This window comes from Anas platyrhynchos, chromosome 16, assembly GCF_047663525.1.
Source record: "Anas platyrhynchos isolate ZD024472 breed Pekin duck chromosome 16, IASCAAS_PekinDuck_T2T, whole genome shotgun sequence".
Taxonomy (NCBI): Eukaryota; Metazoa; Chordata; class Aves; order Anseriformes; family Anatidae; genus Anas; species Anas platyrhynchos.
The window spans coordinates 4,085,530-4,104,849 of record NC_092602.1 but is presented as its reverse complement, the minus strand read 5'-3'; the positions used below and the strand labels follow the sequence as shown (position 1 = coordinate 4,104,849).

At 43.9% G+C, this 19,320-nt stretch overlaps 2 protein-coding genes and 1 long non-coding RNA gene across 4 annotated transcripts; 2 read left to right on the top strand and 1 right to left on the bottom strand.

Moving 5' to 3' along the window:
- The first annotated feature begins 4,441 nt into the window (after window positions 1-4,441).
- MAJIN (membrane anchored junction protein) lies at window positions 4,442-12,910 on the top strand. The gene is made up of 10 exons (XM_072024162.1): window positions 4,442-4,758; window positions 5,698-5,743; window positions 5,970-6,045; window positions 6,473-6,598; window positions 7,918-7,949; window positions 8,749-8,858; window positions 10,020-10,074; window positions 10,907-10,979; window positions 11,569-11,713; window positions 12,571-12,910. Exons 1-10 carry the CDS (start codon window positions 4,658-4,660, stop codon window positions 12,614-12,616), a joined length of 810 nt encoding a protein of 269 aa, XP_071880263.1. The 5' UTR covers window positions 4,442-4,657; the 3' UTR covers window positions 12,617-12,910.
- Window positions 12,911-14,919: 2,009 nt separating this feature from the next.
- LOC106015964 (uncharacterized) lies at window positions 14,920-16,660 on the bottom strand. The gene is made up of 2 exons (XR_003500875.3): window positions 16,519-16,660; window positions 14,920-15,958 (listed from the first exon to the last, which is right to left on the bottom strand). It is a non-coding gene; the product is annotated as an uncharacterized lncRNA (long non-coding RNA).
- On the top strand, window positions 16,587-18,240 carry UBB (ubiquitin B). 2 transcript variants are annotated; one of them, XM_027470032.3, is made up of 2 exons: window positions 16,587-16,726; window positions 17,237-18,240. In XM_027470032.3, exon 2 carries the CDS (start codon window positions 17,243-17,245, stop codon window positions 18,158-18,160), a length of 918 nt encoding a protein of 305 aa, XP_027325833.1. In that variant the 5' UTR covers window positions 16,587-16,726; window positions 17,237-17,242; the 3' UTR covers window positions 18,161-18,240. The 2 variants fall into 2 exon arrangements, with proteins under 2 accessions (XP_027325833.1, XP_038043293.1); XM_038187365.2 differs by lacking the exon at window positions 16,587-16,726 and adding an exon at window positions 16,765-16,787.
- Window positions 18,241-19,320: the final 1,080 nt, after the last annotated feature.

The following is a 19,320-nucleotide window of genomic DNA, read 5'->3' as shown; positions in this document are numbered from 1 at the left end:
GTTCCCTGGCTGTGTGTTACTGCAGCACGTTAAAGCAAGTTCAGCATGTGGGGTCTGATGCCTCGCTGGCCAGCGGCGTTTGACAGGCGTGAGACTCTGCAGCCAGGTGAGCCAAAGCTTCCCCTGAGTCACCACCGTACATCTCCGCTGTTTCTTCCCCTGCAACAGGATTCCTTGGAGAGGCTGTGTCCCTCAAAGCAGCCAAGGCCAGTGGCCACAGTGGGACGTGAACAAAGTGAACTCTGAATCAAGATCAGTAAGTACCTGGGAGCCAGGAATCGTGTCTCCCAGGGCAGCAGGGCCTTTCTGTGTGTCTCCTGTTCTCTGCCCAACACCATAAAGCTTTCCTTCCACCTCAGCTGCCCTGCTGTGCTAAACCTGGCATCCCAGGGGACTTCAGGGCAAGCAGGAAGGTGCCCCACGCCTGCTGCAGATGGTAGTCATGCAGGGTTGTCTGCCCTGGGACGGTTGGATCAGTTGTTAAAGGCTGTGCAGATGAGTGCCACTCTTACCTTGCTCCAAAGGGAACTTAATTCCTGAGCAACTGAAATGGCAGCGGGTTGAAAAAAGCTTTTCAAGCCAGGATATCCAGCTAAAAGGACTTTGGGGGGAAAAAGGAAAAAAGGAAAAAGAGGGGAAAAAAAATCAAAAAAGCACCACATCATTTTATTTCACATGCTTCGGCACAAAATCTCCAGCAAAGAAGACTGCCATCTGGGACAGCAGGAGCTCGTTTGTCCTGATCCTGGTGTGCTGGCATTTATTTTTATTTATTTTTACGTATTTTTATTTATTTATTTATTTATTTTTGTAGTGGTGGATAATTCTGGTGTCCCCCTAGTGGTCCTAAAATTCAGTGTTCTGACCAGTGCAGTGTCTCTAGCCTGGCTGATTTCCAACGGTGGCAGACAGATCACATATACCATGAGGCACGCATTTCCTCCCAACAGCCCACATTTCAGCCTCAGGTTGGGCTCATTCAGGAAGAAGGCAGAATACTGTAACCTCCCTGTGAGCTTTCTGCCTAAATCATGTGTGCCTGTCTTCTCCATTTCTCTTTCAAAACTGTTCCTCATTTTCTTGGTCCTTTTTTGATCTGACAACCAGCCAGCGCGGCAGGATTTTGTCACTGGTGTGTGGAAAAGCATCCACAGGAAGTGTCACTTTCCGTCTCCTCCCTCCACAGATTTCTTCTGGTGCTATTTTTTTTTTCAGCAGCAGCTGTACCTCCAATGAACTTTCTGTAGAGGCTCTTCAGTCTTCCTCTTTCCTTGAGATTGTTGCTCTACAACAGGCTGAAGATGCATGAGCAGTTTTTCTTCCCTTTATAATATCCCTGATTTTTATGTGGACTGCTTTGCCAGAAGTGAGATGTAAACAGCCTAATCTACCTATAAAATGGTCTCTCACACTCTTGGCCCTGGGGCACTGTGGGCTTTACTAAGGACAGAGTCCTCTTAGAAATTAGGAGAAGGAGCCCTTGGGCAAGCCTGAGTGCTGCAGATCCAGCCAGGGCAACACCAGAGCAGAAGCAGTGAAGGTACCGTTTAATTGCTGATAGGCAAAGCAGAAGAAATGATGTCTTACTTTCCCAGGGCTGCTCTGATTCTCCAGGGCAGATTCTGTTACAGAGACAGGTTTGTCAGCTTCCTAAACAAATATACAGGCAGTGCAGTTAAAACCTGGGGGCAATTACCTGCAAATATCATGAGAACAGTTTACAAATCGTAAGATCAAAAGCAAAATGGTATTAATTTTGTTCTTGGTTTATAAGCCAGCAATTGTCTACAGGTGCAAGGCTTTTTTCAAGCATATAAAGAAAATTTCTCTCAAGGAAAAGTGAGTACTGGGAGTCTCAAATATTCCCAGGGTTTGAGGAAAAAAAAGGCATCAGATATTGTATTATCTGCCTACCAAAGTTGGTATTGTTCAATTTTTGAAGGTATCTGACAGGGCTGGGGTTCTCTGTTTTGATCTGAACAGATTACTTGCCATACAAAGGTCCCACAGAACAAAATTCACCTTTTTCATGCTTTGAGAGGATTCCAAATCTGCCTGGCCACTGCTTTGCAGACCACTAGGACCCACATGACAAGGCAGCACATTGCAGGAGCAAACCACAGGGAGAGGCTTCGGGGATGTCTTCAGTGAAACAGTGAAAGGACCTGGTGAGCTGGGCAGGTTGGGCATTGTCTGAGCTTCTCTGCAGGAGGGCTGCACTTGGCTGCAGGATATCCTGGAGAGCAGGACAGAAGGGCCAGCAGCAGCACTGAGGAATGGGCTGGAGCTGGAGGAAACGGCTGTCAAGCCACACGCAAATTAATACACTTGTCCAGTGGCCTGGGGAAAAAGGGAGTTCCCCCGGCACACACTGTCAATTTTCAGAAGCACATCAAAATCATACACATTTTTTACTTGGGTTTCAAATGCAAGTCTGAAGGAAGACGCTTTCCCACTGCCTTTCTCTACCACAGCAGGCAGATGTGTCTCTCCTTAGCTCAGGAGGGGCAGATGGGGTGGCAGACTAACGAGGGAAGGGGAGCAGGAGGCTGCAGGATGTCCCGGGGGCCTCCTTTGTCTCAGCAAGCAACTGCGGTGAAGAGTAGGACACTGATGGAAAGGGAATGAGAGGATTCTCATTGCTTCAGCGCTCTCTAGAGGCATAAAACTTCAGCAAGGACACTGTTCCAGACTGCCTTCCCCTTTGGTGTAAACTTCCAGCAGCTGGCTGCACACGGGAAATATTTTGCCTTTTACACAGCACTGCTGGCTAGCCCAACTCTGCAGCTGGGTTTGCAGACAGCCCACATCCACTCTCTCAGGGACAGTGCATCCTACGGCTGGGATGTTGCAGGCAACTCTTTTTGCCCTGAAGGTGAAGTAGTTCTGGAGTGTTTTCCTGCTGCTGGTGCTCCGTCCTCATCCTTGCACTGTATGCTGCTGTTTCTGTCTGCTTGTCTCTAGTCTCTGGTTCATTTTCACCAGAAAGGCAGCCCAATGCTGTTTCAGCAGGCACTGGGACAAAACCTGTGGTGGAAGGTTTCACCTTCAACCTGAGGGTGGGTGCTGTAGGACGGTGGGGACAAACCTGGGCACCAAGTAGTCATAGGCTGCAGCTGCTTCCATTGCTTTCAGTTGCCTCCCTGCCAGTGGTTTTGCAAGGGGTTTGTGATGCCGTGATGAGACAGGCTGCTGCGGTGATCTGTGTGCTTACAGATGTCCTTGAAGCTGTTGCAGCATAGTGGGAAAGTCGGGTAGAATTGCAGAGATCCTCAAACTTACCTCCGTAGCATTTTTGTCACCCTCCAAGGAAGCACACTCTGTTTATTGGTGGAATGAAAAAATACCCGGGAATCTTTGCATGAAGAGTTCCTAAAGCAAAAGACAAAACTGACATCATTGGAATTTAGATGAGAAAGGGCAGAGCTACTACTGCTGCTGTCAAGGGTTTGGCATTAGGCACCAGAATTAATGTTGCATTGAGAAACCTAGGCAGAACCCATGCTCCTTTGAAAATCGCAGATGATACCAAGTAGGTGCATGTGTCGATCTGCTCGAGGGTAGGAAGGCTCTGCAGGAGGATCTGGAAAGCCTGGACTGATGGGGTGAGGCCAAATGTATGAGGTTCAACAAGGCCAAGTGCCGGGTCCTGCACCTGGGGCACAACAACCCCAAGCAGAACTACAGGCTGGGAGAGGAATGGTTGGAGAGCTGCCAGGCAGAGAAGGACCTGGGAGTGATGGTTGACAATCAGCTGAATATGAGCCAGCAGTGTGCTCAGGTGGCCAAGAAGGCCAACGGCATCCTGGCTTGTATCAGAAACACTGTGACCAGCAGGGCTAGGGAGGTGATCGTCCCCCTGTACTCGGCTCTGGTGAGGCCGCACCTTGAGTGCTGTGTTCAGTTTTGGGCCCCTCGCTACAAGAAGGACATGGAGGTGCTTGAGAGAGTCCAGAGAAGGGTGACAAAGCTGGTGAGGGGTCTGGAGAACAAGTCTCACGAGGAGTGGCTGAGGGAGCTGGAGGTGTTTAGCCTGGAGAAAAGGAGGCTCAGGGGGACCTTGTTGCTCTCTACAGGTACCTAAAAGGAGGCTGTAGTGAGGTGGGGGTTGGTCTGTTCTCCCATGTGCCTGGTGACAGGATGAGGGGGAATGGGCTAAAGTTGCACCAGAGGAGGTTTAGGTTGGATATTAGGAAAAACTTCTTAATGGAAAGGGCTGTGAGGTATTGGAATGGGCTGCCCAGGGAAGTGGTGGAGTCACCATCCCTGGAGGTCTTTAAAAGACGTTCAGGTGTAGAGCTCAGGGATACGGTTTAGTGCAGGACTGGTTAGTGTGAGGTCAGAGGTTGGACGGGGTGATCTGGGAGGCCTCTCCCAACCTAGACAATTCTGTGATTTCAGCCGGCCGTTCCGCCAGGCACCTCTCGTAGCCTCCTCATGAGGAGCCTCAGGCCGTGAGGCGGCCCCGGCCCCGCTGCTCCCGCCCCCGGTTCTGACCCGCCCCCTGCGGCCGGGCCCGGAGGCCTGCAGGCACCTGGGGGAGGCTGCAGGGCCCGGGGCTTCGGCCTCTTACCCTGCTCCCTTACTCTGGTTAAGGCTTTTAATAATTTACCTTTAATCCTTTTGCTTCCCTAGGCTGACACTGAGGAAGAAAAAGATGCCATTAAAACCATTTAAGTACCTGTTGCCTGAAACAAGGTTTCTTCATGCAGGCAGACTTGTGTATAAGTTTAAAATCCGTTACGGTAGCTTCAAAAGGTAAGAAAGTTAAAGCTGAAAAGTCAAGCTGCAGCTTGGTAATCATGTGTAGAACTGCGTTAATATAAGAACCTCGCTACAAGTTTTGGGGGCTCCTCATTTCTTGCCTTCTTTTAATATGAAAGTTGTCACTTAAAAGCTGCTGTTGTGCTTTAGTTTGTTGTACACACGGAGCATCTCTGACCAAGTTCTGACTGGGAACCCTGAACATGTTAGATACGAAAATGTCTGCACTACCAAACCATAAATCAGAGAATACTTGCATGCCATGATTACTTATATTCCACTTAATTTACTTATTTCCAAGTAACAATTATGTGATTTGTTTACTTCTTAATGGATTCTGATTTTTTTTTAAGACCTCATTTCTCACTGTATATCTTATTGTTGGCTGATACCTAGCAGCAAGCAATGTTTGAGAAGGTAGTTTACAAACGGTGTATTTAACATTGTGAGAGCAAAGTCTGATGTAGGCAGTACACACTTACCAGCAACAAACACCCATACTTAGTGATGTGAAGCCCATTTCAACAGTTCTGCATTGTGGATGGAATTAAGAGACAAGTTCTGATGGCTTCTTTTCATCTCTTGAGTAGAATGGATAACTGATAGGTTGGAAGACAGAAGTGTTAGTTTGAGGCCATCTTGTCAAAAAGAAATCATAACAGTTAGTTGGGATTGACTGAAAAGATCTGACCTCTTATCTGTTCTGCCTGTATGCACACAGTATACAAATGGACACAAATCAAAAGAAACAGTCTTTTTGAAATAATATAATTTTTAAGAATGATGTTTAAAGAATTCAAATTCCAGCTAAGTATTTCCTTTATGTAGTGAGAATATGCCTTGTTCATGATGTTTTGTCATTTGAACTCTGCCAATGAATGTAATTCCATTTGTTTTGTGACTGGGGTGGGACTAATTCTCTTTCTTTCACAGTGCTTCTGAACTAGATAACACTGAAAGTGCTGTCAAGGAGTTAGAGGTAGGACTAGGATATAAAGCAGGGATACAGAGGGAGTGGGGAGAAGAAGGGAAAAAGGATAAGCAAAGCTGTATGTATCTAAAATGTGCTTTCCACAACTCATGCAAACTGTAAGGTTGTTTTAAATTTTTCCCACTCCTTGAAACTGTATTTCACTATGGAATTGTGGTTATATTCTTAATATTATTCCCTCTTTTTTTTTTTTTTCCATCTTCTCTATCTCTAGGAAGCAATTCGAGTAATCCTTGGAAATCTTGATGATTTACATCCATTTTCTACAGACCACTTCACTGTCTTTCCCTGTATCCTTTCAGCCTTATAAAAATAAATGAGTCAATGAATGTGTTGGGCATTACTGAATTCACCATTTATATCCAGTAATTTGCAGATCTTTAGTTACTTTGAGCTTCACAACTTTACATTAGCTGAGGACTAAGCTCAGTTGTTGCCTTCACCAAAGAATTGATTTCAGAAGGATGTTTTGCATTGTTTTTAGATTAATGATCTTACATTCCAAGTCAGATCTAGTCAGACAAAGCAAAAGTATATAAAGTATATAAAAAAGTATATAAAGTGTTTGTTCACAAAATTAGTACTCACAGATCGTATTTGCTCCTTTATACATGTGTTCAGTATGGTTTGATTTTTTGAAACGTGTAAGGCATTCTCAGGACTCCTGTACTTTTAAAATGTTAGTGCTAGGTTCTTAAGTCTTAACATCATTCTCAGATTTGCGTAAGTGGGAGAGAGTGTCAAAAATGAGATTCAAACACAAAAACGTGCATCTTTCGCCTTATCCCTACATCTGCATTATGTACCTAGAATTCAACTCATTTCAGCAAAATTTATCTTTTGGTAAGTCTGTATGGTTATGTTTGGATCATTTCTGGGAACAAATGGGTATGTTGCAGCATGGTGCCATTATTGCTCTTAAATAAAAATATACTTTTCTACTCTGAAGTTAGCTTTGTCATTGAAACACTGGTGAAGTAATTCTGCTGCAGCTTTCAGATACATACATCTACATAGGACGTTTGCCCTTTCAGCTAGTATTTTTCTGAAGTAATGACCAGTGGCTCCCAACATTCACTGCTTAATGTCAGTCGCTGAGTTGGAGCCAGTACATGTATGTGGACAGAATTTTTTAATTCCTTGTACTTTTACTATGCTTGCTGACATTGAACTCCACCTGCCATTTCATCACTTTCTTTGTTGTTGTTCTTATGAAGAAAGAACACATTTGTTTCTCTAAATAATGATAGTAATAATGGTAATGTATAACTTTTAAACGTTGTCACCTCTTGAGTGTCTCATTTTCCACATTTTTTATGAATTCACTGAACAGGCTCAGGCTTCAACTAAGGTCTGTGTGGGACATAACATTTATCTTTCTCTGTTGTGAAAAAATAGTGTTTATTCTTACAGTTTCTTGCTCTAACTTGTTACTGGTCCCCAAAGAAAGCTTCCTTTTTTTTTTTTTTTTTTTTTGTCTTACAGGCTCTAATTAGATATTCTAGTCTTCTTTCATTCATAAAATGAAATAGTAATCTCTTAGTCTCACTCATTTGCTTGTGTTGTAACATCCCCTGCCAAACATAGCATGTTTTGATGTAAAAACTCGCTTACTTCCCTGCCCACCTTACTTACTCCAGTATTTAATTGCCCTCCCCAGATATTTGTACAGCATTTCTATTCTAAAAATATGTGCAGCATAATGTGCCATAAATTTCAGGCACCAATGTTTCTGGTTTCTGTTCATGGGGATTTTTTTTTTCTTTAGGAAACTATATAAGGATCCCATGCATCAGAGGTTAGATGGGCAATATTTTCTGGAGCCTATGCTCCAGATGTCCTTGCATCTTCTATCTGATGCCAGATCACAGTGTGACGCTAACAGTTCTAACGTTCATTCTTTTCTTCTAAAGGCTCCTTTCACTTTTTCAAGAATAGCATTTGTTCCCATTGCCATCAACGTCTGACATTCATTGGTAGGAATTCTAATTCTACAACTGTTCTGGAGTTGTATTTACAGTTCTTCAATTTCAGCATATCATATGCAAGTTCAGCATAGTCTGCCTTGTTCTCAGAAAGTGAGGTACAAAAATGTACTTTTGAGTTGGTTAAAGAAACTCCAGTGTAAATATTCACTGAATTTTGTAATACCTCTGTTACAGGTAAAGAAGTACACGGCGACAGTTACGAACTTGTAAGTTGTGTGTGTGTGTTTTGAGTTTTATTTTAAAGAGTCTGGAGAAACAGAATGTATATATAGAGAGAAACTCCAGATTACAGACAAAAGTATTTAAATATAGTTAATGCTGTAGTTCTGCAGTTCCTAGGTCAGGCAATTTCAATTGGCATTCAATTCTCAGCTAAAACCATTCAAGTCATGTGAAATGCTTATGTTAATATCAGTGGACTTTAAATGAAGTCCTGCCTCAGGACCTCAGCACCTTCCTGGCTTTAGTCAAGTGTACTTTCTACAAGTCTGAACTGACCTGTCAAATATCCTCAATGTAAGAGTCTGTTTGAGGTTATTTCTGAATAATTGTTTCCTAAGTAGTGTATATGTCATCAACAAGAAAGTTAAGCTAATTTGGAATGCTTTTGTTTAATGAGAGCTCAGGATAGGTTTGTTTTCAGTATGGATATGTATCTGAAGATGGAGTTACTGAAGATGTACTGTCCAAATTCTCCCAAAGAAATTCCACTATCTCTGTTAGAATTACACTCCTACTAAAATCAAGGCACTCTTCTAAAGACAGAGAAAACACGATGCCCTGAAAGCACAATTTTGAGCTTTAAACTGTTGAGCATAAGTTTCTGGATGGCCTCTCTGCTTATCAACCCTTTGAATAAAGAAGCTAGTAGTTTATTCATGAATCTTTTTGTTTGTTTGTTTTCATCATAATTATGTGAACAATTTTTGTACATTTCAAATTTTGTTATAAAATAGAAAAGTCAAAATCAAATATTACCAATGCAAAGTTTGCAATGTTTTGAAGGTCAAGAGAAGAAATGAGATGTCAGAAAGTACTGAAATGGAAGGAACAGTGAAGAAGAGAAGAGTTGAAGGTCAAGCAGAGACCTCATACCCAAAGTCATGTATCAACAGGTCAGTTGACAACAAAATGTGCTTCCAGGGTGTATGTAAATATTTTTCATGTGCCATTGACCATCCTCATACATCATTGCTGTGTAGCCCTTTGCCCCATTGTTCTTTTTCATTTTCTTCCTAGATGAAAGAATTTAAGCAGTATTGCCTTTATTTGGAGAAGACTTATCATATGCTTTCAGGTTCCAATGCCATTTAATAGGGGACATAAATCTTCCCCTTTAACTCCTTTGTCTTAATGTTGTATATAAAATTAATTCAATTGGCATGTCTCTTGGACATTTGTAAATACTTGAACTTTGTAAAATTCTTATCCTCTCTAATATTTTCTCATCTGTTAAGTCTTATTTGTGTGCTCAGTTGTTCCTCAAAGAAAAACTATTCTGTGTGTTTGATAGCTTTTGTTCCTCTTCTCTGAGCCTTTCCAACTTACGGAAAAGGAGGAACTCTCCAGATTCTCCATCTAAGTTTGGGGGACCAAGCTAGCACGTGGTATACTTGAGGTGTGGGAGAGCCTTGGCTTTGTACAGTGCCATAATCCTATTTTTCAACTTTATTTTCTGTTCTTTTGCTAGTAATTCCTCCCTTTTCCTAACTTTGGATTATTTTCTTTGAGGTTACAACTGAGTATTCAGCTGTCAGAGTTTCTATCCCTTAATAGGCATAGAAATGTAGTTATTAGTTATCTCCGTAGATAATACAAAATATCATCTATGTTGATCAGTTTAAAGCAGATTGATTTTCCCCACATGCATCACTTCATACTTCTCTACACAATTTTCTCTGCCAATGTATTGTTCCATGTACAAGTCTTGTAGGACCCCTCCATGGTTCTTTGCTTTCAACCCTTTTCTTTATGTCAGTAACCTTGTATGATTTGCAAGCTTTCTCAACTCACTGCTCATCACCTTTTCTATGTCACTTAACACTTCTGTTGTCTTTAAGTGCCTTCTGTTTTTTCTAGAGAAGCAGAAAGCTTCTCTACTGGAAAACTCCTCTACTGTAATGTGTACGTATGTTCATTTTTTAAGTGAAAATTTGAAATATGAGTACAAATATGTATTAAGGGTATATATATCATAGGCCAGAGGTTTATAATAAAGTACCTAGGTTGCTATTTACATGTTCGCTTCTTTTTCTTAATATTTGGTTTGTTTTTAGACCTGGAGCTGAGAGCGTTCACCATATAATTAAAGCAAAGCATGGATTTGAAATGGTAAGCTGCAGAATATTTAGAAAGACACAACAGCATTTGTTTAATCCTTGATTCTTAAAATGGCAAGCATAAAAGTGCCTTCAGGTAATATTTTTTCACTTGTATCTGTGATGATAGAGAACATTTTTGATTGCTGCTTATGAAAATTAGTCATATGATGAGTTTTACAGAGAGACCACATGTGCTTTTCTGATTCTCAAACCAAGAACAGTAGGGTTAAACTTTAAACTTTAAAATCTTGCTTGAACCTGAGGTTAGTGCAAGAGGCAGTAAATCTATTCTTATATTATCAAGAGACAGTAAATCTATCCTTATATTATTTTCTCTGTATGACAAAGTTATATCACTCTCTTTTAAATAAACATACATGCAGATTCTGTTGTTTGTGGCCCTTTTTACTTCTGATATTCTGGCTCGCTTCCTGCTTCTGACACTTTGCACTTCTGCCCTTTAACTGTCTGTCACTGTGACTACTACTGTGAATGAGCAGGTCTAATGTCTCGGGTCTGTTTTGTCAAGTGGCTGTTATTTCTCACAGCATTTCATTAAAAAAAATAAATCTATCTATGCCATACCAGCTGTTACTCTTTTAGTATGTAGTGTTTTAAAGTCTACTAAATGAATTACAGCTTTACTTTAGGTCTGTGAATGTCCTGGAGAGGGAGGGGTAGAAATATATTGCTGAGGAAAGTTGTCATACTAAAAGTAAAAAATAAACACAGAACAAGAGTAGACCTTGTCAAGTTCTTAAAGCAAGCAAATAAACAAAAATCTCATTTAAAATATAATTTTGTATTGTATAATACAATTTATGGATTGCTTTTCTTTTCAGAATTATTCCAAAGAAATTCAGTGTGAGCTTAGTCCTGCATCCCTGACCATGGGCTGTAACCAAGAGAATTTATGTAAGTAAGAAATTCCTGGATTATTTCTTACGTTACATCATGTTGTTCATCTTAAGTCAAAAACTACAAGATACTGGTTTTCTTATAAAAAGAAACCAGTTGGTTTTCCTTTCTTATTTGTATTGGTTTTCCTTTAAGAATCATGTTTGGTATTTTCTAGTGTCAGGAGGATGGAGCCAGGCTCTTCTCAGTGACATCCAATGATGGGACAAAGAGCAATGGGTGCAAGCTGGAACATAGGAGGTTCCACTTAAATGTTAGACAAAACTTTTTTACGGTGAGGGTGACAGAGCACAGGAACAGGCTGCCCAGGGAGGTTGTGGAGTCTCCTTCTCTGGAGACTTGCAAAATCCATCTGGATGTGTTCCTGTGTGACATGATTTAGGTGTTTCAGCTACTGCAGGGGGGTGGGACTAGATGATGATGATGTTTCAAGGTCCCTTCCAATCCCTAGCATTCCGTGACTCTATGAAACTTCTTAGGTGTCAGTCAGTGCTTGTATGTATCAGTTTCAAGGTCTGTCAGTCAGCACACAGTGAGTATGGAGAGAGTGAGTTCATATTTTTGTTCTTGATCCTGTTTGTTACAGGGGAATCTGTGGAATATAATGTGGAACAAAGTACAGAAACCAGTCAGGCTGAAGGTGAAATGCAGCTACTGCAGCAGATGGAGCAAATCAGAAACAACAGAACTGGGCAGTCAAAACGAAGAGGTCTCTCAAAGTTCTGGAGAAGGTACTAACACTGCAGCTATGATCAGACGTAGTTCTTACTGAAAGCTGACTCATAGTCCATTATTTGTTTTCCATTAGTTGAGGTTGAGAACCTCCTGTTCTCATATTTCCTGATTATTTTTTGTGGTTAAACTAAGGTCATCAAGGTAAAGAAACATCCATTCATGTGCTTTATTCTTGTAGAAAGGTCCACATTCCTAATAAATGCCCCTTTTCTTATCTGTCTGTGGGGAAAAAAAATCCACAGGGGATAGTTACTGACTTCAGTCACTGCCCTTGTATCACATAAAGAGTACCATCTACAAACAGATTCTTAAGACTTAAACATTCCCGCTTCTAACAGGGCCTTCCAGGCCCTGGGACTGAATGGAACTGAAGATCAGTCCCATTAAGGTAAGTATGACCTTTATTTGGTCACTTAGCAACTTTGGCCTTTGTAGTTTTTGACTCCAAGATACCCCATTTTAAATAGAAGGTAAAGTGACCGTGTCGAGTAATCACGCAAACAGTGACTGTGTGAAGTAACCATGCAAACGGTGGCTGAACATTGCTAAGAGTGCTCTGAAGCTGTAGAAGCTGCATGGCATAAGAGTGTTCTATTCACTACACACAAGTCCAACAGTCACAGTAAGAGGTAGGTAACAGATTTGGAATAAATAAAAATCCTTCTTAAGCATAATGTATGTCAGTCCCTTTAACTACTGAGACTAGACCATTAAGGCATGAGTTATTCTTTTATTCCTCTCTTTTTTTGTCTTCTTCCAAATGGTTTTGTACTTGGAGTTATCTTATTTTAGTTATTTACAATTCTCAGAAGTATTATAAGTGTAATGTGCTCTTTTGTTTTTGTTTCCCTAGCATATTAGTTTCTCCACTACATCATCTTTTTGGTGGAAAGAACTGAACTTGAAGTATTAATTGTTGTGGAAATGTGAACTTCTACTGTGAACGTCAGGTTGTATTGTTTCTTTTGCAATTCAGCTTTTCACATTGCTTGTCTCAGCTATTAAATGCTTTAAATTAAATTATCTGTTTACATTTTAAAATTAGTGTACTGAGGATGTTGTGTTAGAAGTAGTATGTCTTCACATCCTATAGTTTTTGGGAAAAGCTTTAATATTTTGTTCTTTAAGTGTGATAAGTGTTTTTACATTTTAAAATCATTATATGATCTTCTAATAAAACAAACATCTTGGAACTGTGTAATATTTTAATCATCCTTGCCCAATCAGAAAAAAAAAAACATTTTCCAAGAGATAGCAAAATTAGATTTACACAACTCTAATGTAGCAGCAATTAAGGATTTGTTATATACCTATATAGCAAATAACAAAGATTATATGATTTTCATAGCACTTAATCAGTGTCTAAGTATTAGTCAATTAACACAATGATCTAAAGAAATTTGCTGCAATAGAAACAGTGATTTAGTGAAAGGTTTGTGAATGGCAAGTTTCACCCAAGACTTACTTGTAGGGTCCTGTGGGGGGTTTGAAGCCCAGTTGCATGCTTCCAAAATATCCCCTAGAATGAATTATTCACACTACTCCCTTGTCTGTGTTTGTCCACAGACAAGTTAGTTCTTTGAAGGGTTAGCTCTGACATGCACATCCTCTGAATGAGCTCTGTCTCTGCTAAGAAGCTGCCCAGTTCAAATAAAGATCAAATTGAAGCCTAGTGTGGCTCACACGCCTGTGCAAGACTTATACCAAGCACAGGAGCAGGATGTACCCACCACATAGGAAGCAGAGGTTGCTAGTATTAGATGAATTCCTGTACTGTGGTTCACATGGAAGAGGTTAAAAATGGTGGAAATACTCTGGAGGAGATTTTTACCACTACATTACAACTGGTGTAATTATTTATGACTAAACAATAGCCTAAGACATATCCTTACCTATATCACTATATTTGCTATAAAGAATTAGGCTATCTATATATATATAATTAGGCCATCTATCTATCTATATATAATTTTCTCTCAGGAATATACTGTTTGTTCCTTTAAACGTTAATGATGCCCAGCTTGTAAGTCTGGTCATGTTCAGTGTACTGAACTGTCACAATTATGGATTCCCAAATAACGTAATGCAGCCTCAGTCTAGTCACGTTCCATGAATTACCACAGCCACACTTGAAGAGTTTGGTCATGTTCAATGAGAACAATCACAGCTAGATTAATGAGTAGTGCAATTTATTAAAGCAACAGGTACACAGGATAAATAAATCCACTGTCTGCAAAGCATGTGCAAATACAAAGCATAGGAGTAACACAGCCTGGCTACAAATGTGTTAAAAGATAAAATGTGACTCTATAATAGAGACTTGTAACTTTCCTGGGGAGGCACTTGGAATAACCAAGTGTTCAAGTATAACCCAAAGGCATCCCTGTGCAGAGGGGAGAGAGGCTCAGCCTGTCAACTGATCCCAGAAGTCAGAAGGTATCTTTATCTTCCCTTACACAATGGTATGTTCCCTAACAGCCCCTCTCCCTTAGGCTAATTTACACCATTTTTTATCTTTTAGGTGGAGCTTGAGTGACTCTTGTGTTACAGTTAGATTCTGGGGGGCTGAAGCTGGTTGGTTCAGCTTAGCAAGGAGCCAGGCTTTGCCTTTGCTTGGAGCAGGGTGTGAGGACTTCTCGGGAGACAACTCACTGCCTTGATCTTGGGCTGGCCTGGCTCACACAGCTGTCTGGACTGGGAAAGTGATCTGAGCTGTGAGGGATGAAAGGTACAGCTCAGAAACCTGAGCCTGTGTAGATCTCAAAGCAGCTTTTATCTGCCCAGTTCAGTTACCAGCTGCTTTATTCAATTAGCAGCAGCATGTCCAGCTCTGTCTGGTAGGGGACTGCTGACTGGTGACACATGTAAATGACATTTCCTGCCAGAGTAGTTAAAGCAATTTATTAAGTGGTGTTAGGCTATGCTGCTGGTATGTCTGCAGGTCCCTGCTGTAAGTAGCTCACTGGACAGGATCTCTCTGAGCAGCTATACTTCTGGAATACGGGCTGCACAGGGGTACCAGAACGTGACTGTTCCTGCCACAAAGAATTTATAACAATAGGCACAAATGTGAGTGTTTGAGGCACAGGAAATCAGTATTTGTCAGTACAATATGTCATGGTCTGCTAGGAACGCTGTCCTCCTATTCACCAAGCTTGTCTTGAAATCTTAGCAAGGGGTTACTTGCAAAGATGGTGTAGGAGAAACATGCAGTGGCTGTGCTCGTGGAAAGCTCCTCCCAGCAAGGGAAAGCATTGTTCTCCTGTGAGCTGCATATTTAAGACATATTTAAGGACTGGGTTGCATTAGGGCCTAACATCTGCCTTGCAGTCTGAACACAACACAAATCTGAAGCTTTTGGACTGTGCTGCTCCACAATTTGGTTGTCAGGTTCATAATTCAGGTACAAAGTAAAAGGTTGGACTAGATGATCTTAGAGGGTTTTTCCAACCGGAGTGATTCTATGATTCTATGAAATTCACCCACAGCGCTCAGTGCTTGGCTGCCTAGCCACGTTAGATAAAGATCAGCACTGTAACATCTTAATTTGTGGCTGTTATGAAACTGTCTTCTCATGAAAGAGTGCCATGTGGCTTTTCAACTATTTGTAGACTAGTCCAGAGACACCCCATAACAAAAGAATAAGCTTAGCATTGTTTTTCAATTTCAGATGAAAGACCTATTAAAGCCAAAAGTCTATTCAAATATTTAGTTTATATACATGCATACATTGTAAACCACAATTACATTGTATACGTGCATACATTGTAAACCAGTGAGCAACCTCATTCTGAGCAAAAATCGAAAGACTTGTGGATTTATTTATTTGCAGATAAACCACCTGGGGGGCTGAGCTGCCTTTTTTTTTTTTTAAATTAGTATTATTTCAAGGCTGTGTTTTAATATAAATGCAAGGCAGGAGAGGCTGGGAAGATCCCTGGAGCATTCCCCTCCTGTAGGAGCTCCCTGTGTCAGGCCGGTTTCCCCCACACCAATCACGAAGCTGTTGCTGGGTCTCCGCTGCCTTCCCACTGGTGTGCACTGGGTGTCGTGTCAGCTGGGTAGGCAGCGTTTTTCTTTGGATGCACAGAAACGAAGGATTTTGTAAGCGGATTGAACCAAATGGCAGCCAGCGAGTCCTGCAAACAAAGCCTCATCTTGTCCTCAGCTCTGCCCTTGGATCGCCGGACGTTTTGACTATGACGGCACAGGAGCTGACGGAATTCAACACGGAGTATGCTCTGTAAGCAAGAACACAGTAATAAATAAACATTATTATTATTTCTGTTTGCGTTTGAGCCCTGAGCTGCAAACTCCATTACACCCCAGATGTCAGGAGCACGTTTACAGGGGCAGTGAAGCACAGGGGGCCTAACACGGCCCTGCCCACAGGTTTATGTGGCACTTTTGTGTTCTCTTTGTACTGATCTTGGCCCAGGACAAGGAGGCTGTGCTGCCACTTCTCTCCCTTCATCAACATGATGAACATGGGAGACCTGACTTGACTTTTTTTGGACAGAATTGTTTCCTTTCCTCAGCAGCCCCCACGCAAGCCCTGTGAGAGAACAGCCTCTCACCCTGCCCACAGCAAGAAAACCGAGGGACATTTGAGAAGGGAGGCGTCTGCTGGGGCTGGATAAAATCCCTGAATAAAGCTCTGAGGCTGACAAGAAGCTTTATTTAAACCCCATTAGACGCCTCCGAAGGGAGGCACAGCACTCCCCAGCCCCGCTCCGTGGGCTCCAGGCCGGGTTTTGCCGCTCGGCGCCGCTCCCCGCCCAACCCCTCAGAGCCGCATCACCTCTCGAAGCGCTGATCCCTCCGCGGAGCCGGGCCTCGCTCCCCTGCGCCCGCCCGGCGGAACAGCGGCGAAATAGTGCGCGGCGGAGTGATCCGCGCCGCGAGGGGGCGGGGCGCAGGAGGCTATATAAGGGGCGGGAGCGGCGTCTGTGGCGCAGTTGGAACCGGCTGAAGGCGGGGTGCGGCGCGCTGTGCCCGCGGGTCCTGTGGTGAGTGCTGCGCGGCCGGGCACCGCCGCGCCTCAGCGGGTGAAGGGGAAGGAAAAAGGACGTGTGTGGGGCTGGGTGCGGGCTGAGTAGCCGACGGAGGGCTGGTTGCGTGCTGAGGGGAAGGAGGCGCGGGTGGGCAGGCGAGAAGGGAGAGGCGGCGGGGAGCGGGTGGGCCGTGGGCCGGAGCGTTCCCTGCCCCCTTCGCCCCCCCTCAGCGCCAACCGTTGGCGGAGGAGGGAGGGGGAGGGGGCCCGGCCCGGGCAGCCGCCGGCAAAATGGCGGCCGCGCAGGCGCGACGGCCCCGCTCAAGATGGCGGAGGGCGGGCGCGCGGGGCTGGAGCGGGAGGGGGCGGGAGAAGCCAGGCCCCGCCCCTCTGCCGGGTGGGCGGGGCCTCCATGGTGACGTCACGGAGCGGGGCGCGTCCTTTCGGGTTCCAAGTGCCGCGGGTGGGGGGCGCTGGGCTGCGGCCCTGAGGGGCAGTGCCTAAAGCTCGGCCTCTTGTCCCCCAGGCAAACATGCAGATCTTCGTCAAGACCCTGACTGGCAAGACCATCACCTTGGAGGTCGAGCCCAGCGACACCATTGAGAATGTCAAGGCCAAGATCCAGGACAAGGAGGGCATTCCTCCCGACCAGCAGAGGCTGATTTTCGCTGGCAAGCAGCTGGAAGATGGGCGCACCCTGTCTGACTACAACATCCAGAAAGAGTCTACCCTGCATCTCGTGCTGCGCCTGAGGGGTGGCATGCAGATCTTTGTCAAGACCTTGACAGGTAAGACCATCACCTTGGAAGTTGAACCCAGTGACACCATTGAGAATGTCAAGGCCAAGATCCAGGACAAAGAGGGCATTCCCCCGGACCAGCAGAGGCTGATCTTTGCTGGCAAGCAGCTTGAAGACGGGCGCACCCTGTCCGACTACAACATCCAGAAGGAGTCCACTCTGCACTTGGTGCTGCGCCTCAGGGGCGGCATGCAGATTTTTGTGAAGACCCTGACTGGCAAGACCATCACCTTGGAAGTTGAACCCAGTGACACCATTGAGAATGTCAAGGCCAAGATCCAGGACAAGGAAGGTATTCCCCCAGATCAGCAGAGGCTGATCTTCGCTGGCAAGCAGCTGGAAGACGGGCGCACCCTGTCCGACTACAACATCCAGAAGGAATCCACTCTCCATCTCGTGCTGCGCCTCAGGGGCGGAATGCAGATCTTTGTCAAGACCTTGACAGGCAAGACCATCACCTTGGAGGTCGAGCCCAGTGACACCATTGAGAATGTCAAGGCCAAGATCCAGGACAAGGAAGGTATTCCCCCAGACCAGCAGAGGCTGATCTTTGCTGGCAAGCAGCTGGAAGATGGGCGCACCCTGTCCGACTACAACATCCAAAAAGAGTCAACCCTGCATCTCGTGCTGCGCCTGAGGGGTGGTAACTGAACTGGAGATGTGTTGCTTGCTTCCAAGTAAAAGTTTCTCTGCACATGTTCATTCCAATAAAGTTGTTGCATCCACAAAAACGGTGTCTCTTAAATGATGTGAGAAGTTATTTCAGTCGTTTAATTGCAGTTAGATAAGGTATAATTACATACTTTATGAACAAAAAGGTATTATAAAACGCTGTTATGCAAGGCTTACATATGCTTGGCAAGTGTGACTAACACTTGTGACACTTCTCCTGAGGTTGCGTAAGTGTTCTGTAACTATCAGAGGAGTTCGGTGCCAGCAGCGGATGGTGTGCAGCTGGTAGCCTTGTGCAAACGTGTGTAATGGGACATGAAACTGCAAGTCCTTCCTGAGCTGGAAGGCTTTGATAACACCGCTTTTCCTGGCCGTGGGCTGGGTGCTGCCCGTGGTGTTTATGCACCGATGTCACAGCCATCAGGATGGGGATCTTCAAAGGCCAACAACAACCTCTGGCTGCTGCACGGTGAGCAGTGGTGAGAGGCAGCAGGGATCCTGCAGCCCTTGAACCAGGTGCTTGATGCTCTGTAAGCCTTTAATCAGTGACTGGGTTGACTTTTTTTTTACCCAATTCGAGCCTATTAAGCAGACTAACTTCGAGAAGTCCTAGCTTAAGGGCTACCTTGGGGAATGCACCTTGATCCCAGCTTTCCATGGAGTGGAAGTATTAGAGTATTAGTGAGCTGAAGTGTTAGGGAGTGGTTCTCACTCCAAGAATGCTGACGGAAGGGAAGTCTCTGCTATCCTACTTCACTGTGAGCCGCAGGTCACGAGGAGCTGACAGCGCTGCGCTCCTGATTGGGAAATGGGCAAAAGGGCCTGGAGTTAAATAAAAAATCGGAAGTTTTCCAGGTAACGCTGGGCAGTGTTAGGTGCTGGTGGGTAGAAGAAGGGGTGCTAGGGTTTGGTGTAGTGGGTTCAGCTGAGCACAGACCGCAGTGGGACGTGAAATAACCTTAGAGTATGGAGATCAGGAGGGTGGGATTTCGGGAAGGAAAGCAAGATTTGTCCTGGGTGATGTTGAAGGAGTGGGGGTAGAAATATTTCTGGCACTTTGTGGTCTGTGAGGAACGAGCTTGAATGATCAAGTTTCGTGCTAAACTGGAGAAAGCCTTGGGACCAACTCTCATGCCAGG

What these genes read in the sequence shown, in the direction of transcription:
- MAJIN (XM_072024162.1), top strand. Translation starts at nt 4,658, where the DNA reads ATGCCATTAAAACCATTTAAGTACCTGTTGCCTGAAACAAGGTTTCTT. An exon ending in TCAGCAAAATTTATCTTTTG is followed by an intron (nt 6,599 to 7,917) that starts GTAAGTCTGTAT and finishes CCTCTGTTACAG; the next exon opens with GTAAAGAAGTACACGGCGAC. An exon ending in CCAAAGTCATGTATCAACAG is followed by an intron (nt 8,859 to 10,019) that starts GTCAGTTGACAA and finishes GTTTGTTTTTAG; the next exon opens with ACCTGGAGCTGAGAGCGTTC.
- UBB (XM_027470032.3), top strand. Translation starts at nt 17,243, where the DNA reads ATGCAGATCTTCGTCAAGACCCTGACTGGCAAGACCATCACCTTGGAG.